Source organism: Pipistrellus hanaki (assembly GCF_964339955.1).
Source record: "Pipistrellus hanaki genome assembly, chromosome: 12".
Lineage (NCBI taxonomy): Eukaryota > Metazoa > Chordata > Mammalia > Chiroptera > Vespertilionidae > Pipistrellus > Pipistrellus hanaki.
Window position 1 is genome coordinate 27,629,565 of NC_140514.1, and position 14,079 is coordinate 27,643,643.

Below are 14,079 nucleotides of genomic sequence, written 5' to 3' on the forward strand. Positions count from 1 at the left end.
TTTCTGAATAATTCCTTGGAGAGAAGGTATAGAAAACTAATTGATAGTGTGTTCATTTGTTCAGACTTGGTTACCTATTGTTTCTGCTAAGCATTATGTTAAGTACTAAGGGTACAGTAGTTAACTAGATCCACAGGGCCTCTGCCTTTATGGGGCTGGGGAAGAAGGCCTGGAGAGCAAAGTGTTCGAAGGAAGAAGCACTGGTATAAGCAGGACTTGCCATGCCTTCTTGAGAAAGCAGTGTTTAAGATGATTGGAAAGAAGGCAGGGGAAGGGTGGGAAAAACCCACTCAGGACCTGCAGCAGGAAGTTATTAAGCACATACAAAGGAGCTGTTGGAATGGTTGGAGTATACATAGATTGGAGAGGGTTAACATGAAATTGGAGATAGGTGGGATACTGATTTGCAGGCCCTTGCAGACAATGTGAGGATTTTAATCTAATGGCACTGGAGATCACTGAAAAGTTTTACAGCAGAGAAGTTACATGGTCATAATGTTCATTTTAAGAAAGATGTGTAGCTGCTATGTGGATACTGTTGGTTGAGTCTGGTGTTAGTGTAGCTGTGGGTATACTAGGTTTAAGGTAATTCAATCATAAAGAGTAGGTATCTTGGACAGTGGTAAGATAGGGTTTAGCATCTTGCATTTGAGGCAGGAGCAAATAGCACTTGGAAAATAGATGAGGTGGTATGTATGTGTCTTAAAAATACTCTTTCTGGAAAAGCTACTATTAAAACAGATATCAGGAACAATCAACTGAGCCCATGAGGGGGAATGCTGTCATGCGTGTAGATCTTTTGTATGTGAAGGGATCCTTGGTTTTCTATAGTCTGTTTAAAGATAACCAGAGTACAGGTGCTCTTTTACTTACAACGGGGTTACATCCTAATGCCCCGGTTGAAAATATGGTAAGTTGAAAATGTGTTTAATATATATAACCCTCTGAAGGTCATAGCCTAGCCCTGCCTGCCTTACATGTGTTCAGAACACTTATTCTGCAGTTGGGCAATTAAGTTTCATGTTAAGAATATTGCTTTCCTCTGCTTTTCACCAGAAGCATGAGACACAGATAGGTGCTTTTATTTTTATACAGTGGAAGAGAGGGAAAGACAGAGAAACATCCATGAGAGAAATACATTGGTTGCCTGCTTCAAGCACTGACTAGGGGAGGAGCCTACAACCAAGGTATGTGCCCTTGACCGGAATCGGCCTTTGGTTTGCAGGCCGATACTCTATCCACTGAGCCAAACCGGCTAGGGCCAGATGGGTGTTTTGTAAATATTATGGGATGTGAAAACATACAGTACCCAAAAAACACTGGCAACACAGTACAGTGTGGTATTGCTCATCCTCATGATCGCATGGCTGACTGGGAGCTGCAGCTTGCTGTACAACATCATGGGACTATCATGCCTACCTGGCACTAGCCCAGGAAAATACTGAAATTCAAAAATTGAGGTATGGTTTATACTGAATGCTTACCACTTCTACACTATCATAAAGTAAAAGTTGAACCATAAGTTGGGGACTGTGTAGAAGAGATTTTTCTTTCAGAAACTTCGTGTTGTGTCATCCCACAAACGGCTCCTTTTGCTACGTATGGGCCACTCCTGAGGTTTGACTTGTAACTCCATTTTATTTCTTTAAATCTACAGTCATAAAATTTTAAAAAGGGATACCAAAATTAGTTTACAAACCTTCAACCTGCAGAGAAAAACAGTATTAAATTATATTTGTTACATTTTTATCACTTAGTGGACAAGAGGAAGAACTAGTGATTAAAACACAGAAATCTGTTTCATGTAATTTTTTTATTAAAAATACTTTTGATACATATTTACAGATATAATTTTAAGAGAACCTCAGGCTGTGCATACAAAAGTGGGCTTTGGCTAGCTTCACTGAGTGAAAGTAATGGCAGACAAACCCTGATCTGCCTGAGGGTAATCATTTAAGAGCAGCTAACGTGTATCTTCTTAACAGTTATTCTTTTAAGAGCTGTTTTAAGTCTTGTTCTTATATCATTGTAGATGAGCATATGAACCAAGGAAAGTGTTAACCTGTAATTAAAAAAATTCACATTTGTGCTATAGGAAAAGGTTTTTATGACAATGATGATTTAAATGTCTAGGACTCATGGCAGTTCTTCAGAAAGGAAAATTAAACTCTTCATAAGCTATAAAGATAATAGTTCCTACTGGAACTTAAAATTACTTAATCAGGAAAAGTCAAGTGTAAACTTGTTTGAAAGAAAATATATTCATATGGTAATCTGATCATGGTTTAAATGATCTTAAGTCACTTGCCTTATGAGGTGGAAGGTCTTTTTCATTATGTGTACCTATAATCAAAGAAGGGTTTTGTAATGCCCGTGTTGTGACGCATTGGTGCTGGGACTATATTTGCCCGAAGCACACCTTCTATAAGTAGAGTGGGTGATATTTAAAGTGCAGCTGACCCTTGTTTGTTTAGAATTCTTTCATTCAGATTGTTGTGCGACCTAGTGGTTTATAATAAATATGGATAATTTATTACCTTTCAAAAGATAATTGTAAAACGGACATATTTCAAATGGAGTTAACTCATATTTACAAATCAAACAAAAACAACAATCATAGAATTACAGGGTCACATTTTAATTCCTGAATTGTACAGTTCAGCATTAATATCACCACATGTATACAAATGGTGTAAAACAAGTACAGTGGTATTTTTAATACAAAATAAACATCTGTTTTATGGAAAAACTATACTTCATATCTACACAGACAGCCCATCTTTTCCAAACAATAGCCAAAAATTAAAATTAACTACAAAATCTCCAAAACAGGGAAAACTGCTTTAGTTTAAACTATTCCAAGAAAAATGGACCCATAACACATTACAGAGGTGACCTAAAGATTGCAGCTGGAATTGCTATTTTTACCCCTCCCCCCCAATGCATTAAATTGTAGTTTGGGGGATGTTTTTCCTCAGTATTATCTCAGATCATAAATGAGCAAACTAACATTAAAATATTTACAGTTAACTTGCTTGTTCTAAAAATAAAAACCTCGTTTGCCTCAACTTATTTTAAAATCATTTACGTACATGGAATGTGCTTTTACTCTTTTTAAAAAAGCAGCTTTCATATTACACCCTTGTTTGTTTATGGAAAAGCTTCATGTGTTGCATACTGACTCTGACAATGAAGTAACTTCTTGGATCAAAATGGTCTCTAGATAATTAAGTTCTGCTTAATTCAGCACTGTTCTTTGTATGTCAGTCTTTATAAATTACACTTTAAAAATTGCCTGCAGCTCTGGAGAGACCATTTACTAACAAAGCAGAAGGTAACTTTAAAGTGTCTTCCACAAAAGACTGTACTGGTAGGCAGTTAAAAACCTTTTATTCAATCTACTTCCATTTCCGGAGAAAATCATTTTGGAATATTATTGTACTGATTCTTGGCATCTGTTATCTCAGAAAGTGCTGATTTTCAAGTTACATTTACAAAACTGTCCATTTTGAATCCAGCTTGTTTTCATCAAAATACATACGAAAATTCCTGGTGTAGAAAACTCAACATGTGCTGTAATACAGGGTGTACTTCCCTCCAACTACATGGAAAGGCTGACTTTCTGTTAAATCTTCAGAGAAATGGTCTCAACAGATTCATTTTTTTAAAATGATAGTTGAATCTGTTTTCCATAAAAACTTCTTTTAAAAAGAGGCAACTGATTAATAGAACATGGCCAGCACCATAATACAAGTTGGGTTTTCAAATGAAGTTTTATAATTGTTTCTACATCGATGCCCCCCTGGAGCAACCCTGTGTTATTTTATCAACCTTGTCCCGCCCCACAAACCATCCCCAAACCTGAGAGCTTCCTGGCCCCAGGTTCTGGCTATTAACCTTTTTTTTTGGTCAGCCTATAAGGCAAACCCCTTAATTACTAGCAAGCAATCAAATTCCTGGGAAGCCTGTCTTTTTTTTTTTTTTTTTTTTTTTACAGAAGTAAACTCTCCTTGCTGATACACCGAATGTCTGTTGCTACTCCTTGTATTTTTGTAAGTTCAAGTGAGAAAGCTTTCTGATTCAGATTTTCAGCTCATGAACAGTTGCAGCATTTTAGGGAGACCACATGTTGAAGGTCCCCAGTAAATATTTTATGAGCCAAGGCGAGGTCTTTTCCTGGGAGATGTTTCTTCTTCTTCCTCTTCCTCTTCATCATCTGGATAATCCACTAAACCAACCAAACTTCCCTATTGGAAAATAGAAAATATAGAGAAGAAGGGAGATAGAGAGTTAGAAACATCAATGAGAGAGAAACATCGATCAGCTGCCTCTTGCACACCCCCTACTGGGGATATGCCTGCACTCAAGGTACATGCCCTTGACCGGAATCGAACCTGAGGCACTCTATCCACTGAGCCAAATGGATTTCAGCTCATTTTAGGTTTTCTACTATGGCATTTCCCGCGTCTTGTCTTTTTACCCTTTTACTAACAGTTGCCCTATGTTTATGCCTTTTTATTTTAAGCTGATTTCTCTTTCCCATTTTGGGGAAAGGATGGTTACATATAATAAAAATGTAAGTAAAAAAAGTTTCATATAAAACTTAAACTTGTTCATAAAAAAGTAACCAAAAGGAAATATATTTGCTATGCTAATGACGAAAGGTAATATCCTTAACTAAAGATTCATTCATATCAAGAAAACATAAACTAACTTTTAAAAGGCAAGACATCTGAAATATCACTGGAGGGAGCGGATGTTTACAAATATGATGATGCAGATAAGTAAAATGAAATTCTATAGTCATCAACAATGTTTTAATAACAAATTATTACAGTAAAGACATAAAGTCAGGATAGAAAACTGTTTATAGAAAGATCTCAATTACTAGTATATGTCAGATAAACCCATATACCTAAAGAAAAATCAATCACATGTTAGCAGTCATATTATCTGATGACTTGTGCAACATTTTCTTTGAGATTATTTTTATTATCCAAATTTTCTTCACTAAACATAATTTTTACAGATGAGAAAAAGAAAAGTTTATGTGCAGAGAAGGTTCACATACCTTGGTGGCTGTTACTGATGAAGGCAAGGTTGCTGTCTTGGAAGAGGATCCATTGGAACTTGCTGGTGGTGCCTGTGCCATTACAGATTTACTGTTTGTACTGTTGGCACCATTAGCAGCACTGGCCGAGTGGGAGAAAGTAAATTTGAAGCTACCAGAAGATGTCCTTTTCGGAAGGTTTTCCTTGTCTTCACTTTCTTTTGCTAAAACAAAAGTAAAATTTTGAACTTATATCAGTAAATATTGCTAAGTCAAAGCATCCCAAAAGAACAGTAATTTAAAAACTTAGAAAGCACTGTCTTTGTAAGAGCTAAAAGAGTAGAAGAGTATGATATGTATAGAGATGTCTTTATTAGTTGGAATCTTAGAAATCTCAGGATTAGAAAGGACCTTAAGAATCATATAACAAATCAGCCATCCTATGCTAGAATTCTACACCGCCGGATACAGGACACTTCCAAAGACTCATTAATTGCTTGACTGTCTCACTCCCTGACTCTATACTTCTGTTGTAAATACCTAAAAACCTTTCCCACAAGTTAGTATTTCAAATGCCTAAAGAAAATGATATGATCACGTCTATCAGTCTTATTTCCTGACAATACTAGGTTCCTGTGTGGGTTTCTTTTATGAGATAGGTATCTACCATCCTTTTAACACCTAGTTGGTACTACATTTCTTATATGACTAGAGGCCCAGTGCAAGAATTCATGCATGGGTGGGATCTGGCCACCCCACTGCCATCGGGGCTGATTGGGACAGGCTGGCTGGGGGTAGGGGCTGCAGTTGGTTGGATGGCCAGCCCCGCACCCGATCAGGGTATGTGTGTGTGTGGGGGGCCTCAAAGGGGAGTGCGACCAGTTGGGGGAGGAGCTGTGAGTGGCTGGTACCCCCTCTCCCACACCCTCCCCGTTGAACTCCCAGTTGAGGGGACAATTTGCATATTAGCTTTTATTATATAGGATTCTTAACTGGACAGAGTACTTCAAGTTTTCAGCACAGTGCCTATGAGTAAAGGTAGAAGAATCTGGCTACTAAAAGGTACCTATTCCTTTGGACATTTTAATATGCTATTTACCCCTGCAGCCTAAAATAAGTGGAACTCATGGTATTAATGAGTGGAGAATGAATGTGGCTGAGAGGAAATTTTAGGGGAAAATGTAATAACTCAGTGAAACCTAACAAATAAGAAATACCTTTAGAAACCTCACATTCAAAATCACAAACTTATAAAAAGTCTAGAAAATGCTTTTTCCTTTTAAGATATAAATTTTTATTAAACATTTAGATGACATATGCAGAACAGTACTCCAATAATGGCAATTTCTCAGGACAGAGAATTAAAAGTGATAAATTCTCTGGAAAGATGGGAAATTTTACTTTTATTTCTCTTGATATTTTATCTTTATGAAACCTGCATGGGGGGAAGTAGAAGAGGGTATAGAGGAGATACATGGTGATGGAAGGAGACTTGACGGGGTGGGGAACACATAATGCAACATACCGATGATGTATTATAGAACTGTACACCTAATAGCTATATAATTTTATTAACCAATGTCACCACAATAAAAAAATAATAAAAAGAAACTTTTTTAATGATTTTAAAATTTCGAAGAGCAAAGTGACTTCAAGCTTAGTTTCCTTGGCAGTGAAGGGTGGAGAGCTCTGTAAAGTTTCTATGGATCTGTATGTGTCTGTTGTTATTGGAGATTCAGAACAGAAAAGCAGCCAAGACTGTTCACAGAAGGCAAAGCATAAGAAGGCAATGCAATTTCTAAATAGCAAGTAAAGACTGTCATAAAACGGCAAGCTTCAGAAAACCATAAAAAAAATCCCAAATTTAGAAAAAGTGCATAATTTGAAAATTGTGATTCAGCATAAACTGTCTTTTATGCTTTATAAATAAGGACTGACTTTTACAAGCAAATGAATAATTTCTGTGTTATTTATAAGAGGGTGCACTATTTAAAAATTCAAAATTTTAATACCTTTCTTAGTCTCCATAAATTTTTCATAACTATCTGGAAAATCATCTTCTGGCTTCGATTTTTCCACTGGTGCCACAACTGCTTTTCCTTCCTCCTCTTCATCTTCATTAAACCACATTTCTTCATCCTCTTCCAAGGCTTTTGGATCTCTGCGAAATCTGTTACTACGCAATATAGATGGTACACTGTAAGAAACATACCATAAATATTGAGAATGACAAAATTCGTATGATTAAAACTGATATTATGTATAATCTAGAAGAGCTGAAATAACTTTAGTTGGTTAATATTTATTAATTAAAATTTATCTTGAGTTACAATATGGAGCAATAATTTTTTATATAAAAATTTTGAGATAGGGAGGATATCTACTCTCCTACATATAATCCTGTCCTATCTAATGATGGAACGAAAATTCCTGGGTAAATTTCAAATCCAACTATATATGATTTTGGACATAAATTGATATGCTATAAATGCAATATACTTAAACAATACCTGTTCAGTTTCTGATTTTGTCTGTCTTTTTCTTGCTCATATTTAGTCTTCAATCCTTTGAATGTCTGAACATATTCAATCGATTCAAGTGCTTTATAAAAATTTTCAACTATATGTGAAGTAAGAGACTTGATATCTTCCTGTATAAGCACAAAATTTAGATTTCAAATATAATACAATGCTTGTTATGAGAAAGACTTAAAAATTTTAAAAATAATTCCAAAACTGATCAAAAAAGATTTTTCAAAATCACCTTCCAAAAATAAATGTTCTAGTTTCTTTATACATGAGCCAGGACTCCACAGAAAACTTGGAAAAAAGGAGAAGCAATTCACTGGAGCCCTTCTGGGGGATTATAAAGAACATTTCAAAAGTAAACGGGTTTAATTTATGCTTTCTGTTCATTTTTCATACTTATGTAGCACTTTGCAATTTAAAAAGCACTTTCACGTAATAAGCTCTATTATACCGATTTTACAGAAAAGGAAAGTTGAGGCTCTGAGAGAAGTTGAATGGCCTGATCAAGAGCAAATTTTGAAATTACATTTTCAATAAATGTTAGGTATTACTTAAGGACTTCTCATTTATCAAAATTGATAAGCCTTACCTAAATTATACACATAAGATACCTTAGACTACATTACCTATACAGATCGAATAAACTATTAAGTTGAATACTAGTTTATTCCCAGTCTTCCTTCCAATGGTATAATATACGTGAAACTGATAGTGACAATTTCTAAGTTCCAAATGAACCTTTCTAAATGATCATTGCAATGAATGGGTACAAAGCAGGCTCATTACTTAAAATAAGTAAAGTTGTGATTCAGGACATTAATACTCTAACAAGAAATACAAGGCCACTTCTTTAAATGATATACCATAATCTGATTGCATAAAGGATTTTAAGTCTTTAAATGAGTTTTCCTGGACAGCTAAAAAAAAAAAAAAAAAAAAAAAAAGGCAAAGAAGAAAAATTAGAAATCTAGGTAAAAAGATCTGTGTTTACACTCAACAAAAAGATAAATTTTAGGATTCAATGTACATTTATCAACCATTTGTATTTTCAGAAAGACAAAATCAACCACAGGAATAGGAATGGGTATGTCAACCCTATGATTTATTAGTATCTCATTAAAAATTTTAAAGAAAAAATGTGTAAAAGTTAATTTGATTCATTAGAAAGTGTACTGTGAAGCGGGTTCAGATACTTGGTGAGTTTGTGCTAGTTAAACAATATTTTTAGAAAAATAACAAAACAAAAAACCCAATATTTCTTCTTTTCTAAAGACTAAAGATAGTAGTTCTATCCTCTTCATCCTTTTGAGTATCATACTCTTCTTAGCAAGTGACCAATATTAGAAAAATAATCCAGTTGCTCAAATAATCTCCATGTGAAAATAGCATGTCATCAATAGAAATCTGATTCATCAGCAACAAAACTAGAAAATGAATTTCTAGCTTTAACTTTTTTTTTCTCTCAAGTTCTTTCTAACCATGTGGCCACTTTCCCTGTTGGTATCACAAATCTTTTGTTGTCTGAAATTGAGTTGTAACATAACTTCAAACCCTGACTGTTCTAACTAAATGGATGCTCTTGAATAGATCAGTAAATTACTTTGGGCATCTCAAGTCCCTCATCTGTAAAATAAGGCCATTGGAGTAATCCATCTAACTCCCTGATCTCTTCAACTTAAAACTCCACAATATCCTATTTTTATGCATCTCATATGAGTGTCTAACAAATAAATTATTTTCAATCTTTCTGTTCATTTTTATCACTATCGAAGAGATCACATGAATGGCATGCTTGACTAAAATGTCCGCATATGCCAAATGTCATCCTGAAACACTTGGCAAATAAAAATGGAACTAAGATTATAGAATAAATATGGCTTTAAAGACTATGCTAAATTTTACAGTTTAAAAATATCAATGACACTATATAATAATTCTACTTTACTAAGAATTCTTTAATATAAACTTACCACTCTTATAAATTCAAATAACTCAATAACAGCTGAATTTAACAAATTGTACCGAGTTCCATTATCCAGAAGAGCATTTATAACTGGCTCAAAAAGATTTCCCTTCGTGATGTAACGATTATAAAATTCATCTTTAAGGCCAATTATCCGCCGCATAAAACGAAGAGCACCTAATTAAAAATAAGACAGGGAACAAGTCAATGGTCTTACTAATATTAATTATACAAGGATTTTTAAGAAAAATAATGTATATAGTCTTCTAGAATAAAAAGCAAAATTGTGCACTAAAAATTATTTGGCTTTGAAAAAAATAGGGAAAGATCATTCAAAACCTGTACAAATTAGTAGCCAGAGCTAATAATAAAAACAACCCCAATAATTGGCTATTGGAAGATAGATAAACTACCCAGGCAGATAGCTCCATAGTAAAGATATTAAAAAACACACAAAACCCTCAAAACACAAATGTTTGTAATACTCAGAACAGGGGGGTTATAACAGATAATATACAAAAGCACTAAAACATAAAAAATTTTGTCAAAAAATTGTAAATTAACACACAAAGGGAATACCACATTTTCCATCATTAGTTTGATAACATTTAAAAACAAAAAACAGTAATGCCGAAACCGGTTTGGCTCAGTGGACAGAGCGTTGGCCTGCGGACTGAAAGGTCCCGGGTTCGATTCCGGGCAAGGGCATGTACCTTGGTTGCGGGCATATCCCCAGTAGGGGGTGTGCAAGAAGCAGCTGATCGATGATTCTCTCTCAGCAATGTTTCTAACTCTCTCCCTCTCTCTTCCTCTCTGTAAAAAAATCAATAAAAATATTAAAATAAATAAAAAATCCTAGTAACTTCAAGTGCTAGAAGAATGTCAAGTGCTTTATTCTTTGGGAAAGAAATCTGGAAGCTATATTTTAAATTAAAATTTAAAAGGACATATTAAAATATATAAACATTTTGTCTTGGCAACCCCATTATTGGGAATCTATCCTATGGAAAAAATAAACTAGTACATAAAAGATTTACTACCGTGTTGGGAGTGGCAAAATACTCAAAAATTTTGCAATTCATGTATTAGAGAAAGGTAAAATAAATGTGGAAGAACCACCCTAAGAAATATTACTCAACTGTGTTTAGGAAACAAAAATTGGTTCACACCATATCCACTTTCCTACAGTAATATTAAGGGACTTATAAGTGTGTTAGGATAGGCCCGTTTTTGTAAAAAGAAAATAAAAAAAAACCCGTGTGTGAATATATGTTTATGTAAATTTGTACAAATATGGAAAATAAACAGTACAGGTAGTTAACAGTACAGGTAGTGAAGACTTTAAGGCCTTAAAAATAAAAGAAGTATTAGGCAGATGAACCTTTCTCTATACATTAAGTTAATGCTTATGTTTAAACTATAATTTTTATGCTCAGAAAATACCCATATAACTCTTTTTACTTGGTAGGAGAAGAAAGCTGCTTTATTTCTATTTGCAATGAAATTATGAAGAGGAAAGAAAAATTCAGTTTTCCAAAAATCAACATCGTTGCAAATATTTTACAAGCTCAATAAATAACCTGAGTTACACAACAAAAATATATCAAGACCCATATTTCAAAAATATAGAATCCCTACTAAATGACAATTTGATGAAGCAGATATAAAAGATAGTAGGACTGCCGGGACCGGTTTGGCTCAATGGATAGAGCGTCGGCTTGGGGACTGAAAGGTCCCGGGTTCGATTCCGGTCAAGGGCATGTACCTTGGTTGCAGGCATATCCCCAGTAGGGGGTATGCAAGAGGCAGCTGATCGATGACTCTCTCTCATCGATGTTTCTAACTCTCTATCTCTCTCCCTTCCTCTCTGTACAAAATCAATAAAATAAAAAAAAAAAAAATAAAAAAAAGATAGTAGGACTAGTTCTATTAGTAAAATACTATCTTTGCACAGGGATCCCAATTAATAAGCTAATTGAATCTAAATGTGAGTAAATATATGTGGGAGGGGAAGCACTATGACCCATTCCTGTTATCCATTAAATACAAGATCAGTGTTTCTCATAATCATCTTAATAGCAAATATTCTGCTAAAAAATAAATTTACATGGGTAACTTTGGCTTTTATCTCTATTAAAAATATTGTTCCTTAAAACATTTTATTAGACCGTTCACTTAAATTGTTACTTACACAATGCCAGGAAAGTGTGCTTTGAATTCATCAAGACCAAGACTCTTCTTAGCAAGTCCTTGTTCATAATATAGTTTTTTATGTGATATGTGTGATGTTCCACACAAAATGTGAGTAGCTCTAAAATTAAAGCAAGCAGCTGTGCTGTTTGATAATTATCTACAAAGAAAAGTCATCACATGAAAATCAAATATTGCAATACATCTCAATAAAAATAAAGCTCATCCTATATTTTAGAACAAAAGTAAAATTATATTTCCTTCTCATTTTTATATCAATTAAAAAAGCTATAGATTTTTACTTTTTCATTAGGCAGACTCTCCAGAAGCATTGTCAATTTTACCTAGTTACTATATACTTTTCTAGTAATTAGCAAATAAGAGATTAAGAGCCAATCATGTACACCAAATTTCTGTATAAAATATTTAATAATGGTAAGAGGGAAAAAACCCTCAATAAAAGTTTACAAACATGATAATAAAACCCTCAATGAACTGAAATTTTTCTTGATAATGTTTCTTTAATACATACTACTGTAGTAAATATTAATAAATCTATAAAAGGGTCCACAGTAAAAGAGAATGTACCTCGAACTTTTTGCCTAAAATAGTGCAATGCAAATTTCCCAAGAAAAATTAATATGCTTTCTTTAAAAATATCTTTAAGGAAAGGACATTTTTGGCTACTTGAATATCAAGTGAAAAATGTTACATCAGGTTTTTTTTTTAAACACTTATCTTTTTAACATCAAACCATAATACCCATGAGAGGCCTACTGAAATATACTAGCTTTATTTTTAAGAGGCTTTGGTTTATACATTCATGGAATGATTTCAAACTGCTTCCTGAGCATCAAAATTGAATATAATTGAAGGGCTTATATAGGTAATTACCTACACCTATTACAAAAGTTTTAGATAAGAAAATATTAAACTGTGAGCAATTTATGGAATCATTAATTTCATAGAAAAAAAAAATAACTGACATCACCTTGGTACAACTACTTTTTTTAGTAATAAACTAATATTCTTTTAAATAACAGAATGACCATTAAACATACAAAATACAATTCCAGTATTTCAAAGATCTTTTCTACTTTAAATCAAGTGAAGTCTTACTTGCTCTGGACCAATTTGTATAACAACCAACACTTGAACTAGTACCCTTACAATTAAACTATTTTAATTTCTCAATTACCAAATTTTACTTATAAAAGATTTTGTGACAATGATCTACAATATTAATTAAAATTACTCATCCAATATCTGAACGGTTTCTTTTGAAACTGGTTTTTCTACAGTTTTGATGCACCTGGTAGAACGGACAGGATGTTGGGTACACAAGCTATTTTCTATTCTGCCAGGCCCAAGCCTGGTATGTGTATTACAAGTAAAAGCAAGTGTTTCCACTCAGATTGACAAATAAATTTTAAACATAAGGCTCTTATAAATACTAATTCCTCACTAATTGGTCTTAGTTTACTAGATTTCAAAAATAAGCACAAACTAAATCTCCAATGTCCAGACGTCTTCTCAAAAAATATCAAAAAACAAGTTCTAAATTACAAAAACAAACAAAAACCTAATTCCAAATGGTTTTCCATTTTCTTTATATTGGAGAAAGTGGAATATTTTCTTTGTAATAAAGAAAAAAAGTGTCTTTTTGGATTCAGTTTTTGTTGAACATATGCCTTTCTTATTAGCTTTGTATAAGTATATTATACTCTGAGGAGGAAAAATTTTACTATTTGCATTAATTCATAAAAGAAAAACATATACTTACCAGGACAAATCATGCTTTTTTTGTTAGGTCCAACTATATTATCTAATAAAAAAAAATTTAAATCAGTTACTTCAGTAATAATATTTCACACTTCCCTGGCACTACAATATGTAAAGCACATAATCTCCTTTACCTACATAATAACCACTAAGAATTAGTTGTTATTATATTCAGTCAAATATTATACCTCTATCTGCAGTTTTTTACAGAACTTGTTACACACAAGATATTGAAAGACAATTATAAATGTTCTCATAAAAAATGAGATTACAACCAGAGATAAGACTGATATGCCAGCTTTTAGCTTCTCTCGGCCATCCTCCAACAATCTGAATGTCTATCCATATAGATATTTCTTAAGTTCTATAATAACACAAATGTTAATAATAGATGATTTATGCTTTGAATTTAAAAAAAATGTTTTTATTGATTTCAGAGAGAAGAAGGGAAAGGGAGAGAGAGATATAGAAACATCAATGATTAAAGAGAATTGATCGGGCCCAGCCAGCAAGGTTCAGTGGTTGAGTGTCAACCTATGAACCAGGAGGTCACAGTTCGATTCCCA

General features: G+C 33.6%; 1 protein-coding gene across 2 annotated transcripts in view; it reads right to left on the reverse strand.

Annotated features, from left to right (window-relative positions):
• Positions 1-2,617: 2,617 nt before the first annotated feature.
• The window catches only part of PPP4R3B (protein phosphatase 4 regulatory subunit 3B), a 45,312-nt gene continuing 33,850 nt past the window's right edge, over positions 2,618-14,079 (reverse strand). The window contains exons 10-16 of one of the 2 annotated variants that reach the window (XM_084900804.1): positions 13,515-13,556; positions 11,733-11,891; positions 9,549-9,718; positions 7,561-7,700; positions 7,063-7,226; positions 5,072-5,274; positions 2,618-4,247 (exon numbers count right to left, since the gene is read on the reverse strand). In XM_084900804.1, the coding sequence (XP_084756930.1) occupies positions 4,152-4,247; positions 5,072-5,274; positions 7,063-7,226; positions 7,561-7,700; positions 9,549-9,718; positions 11,733-11,891; positions 13,515-13,556 (974 nt within the window). In that variant the 3' untranslated portion in view covers positions 2,618-4,151. Of the gene's footprint in view, positions 4,248-5,071; positions 5,275-7,062; positions 7,248-7,560; positions 7,701-9,548; positions 9,719-11,732; positions 11,892-13,514; positions 13,557-14,079 lie in introns of both variants that reach the window. The other variant, XM_084900803.1, reaches the window with a different exon arrangement.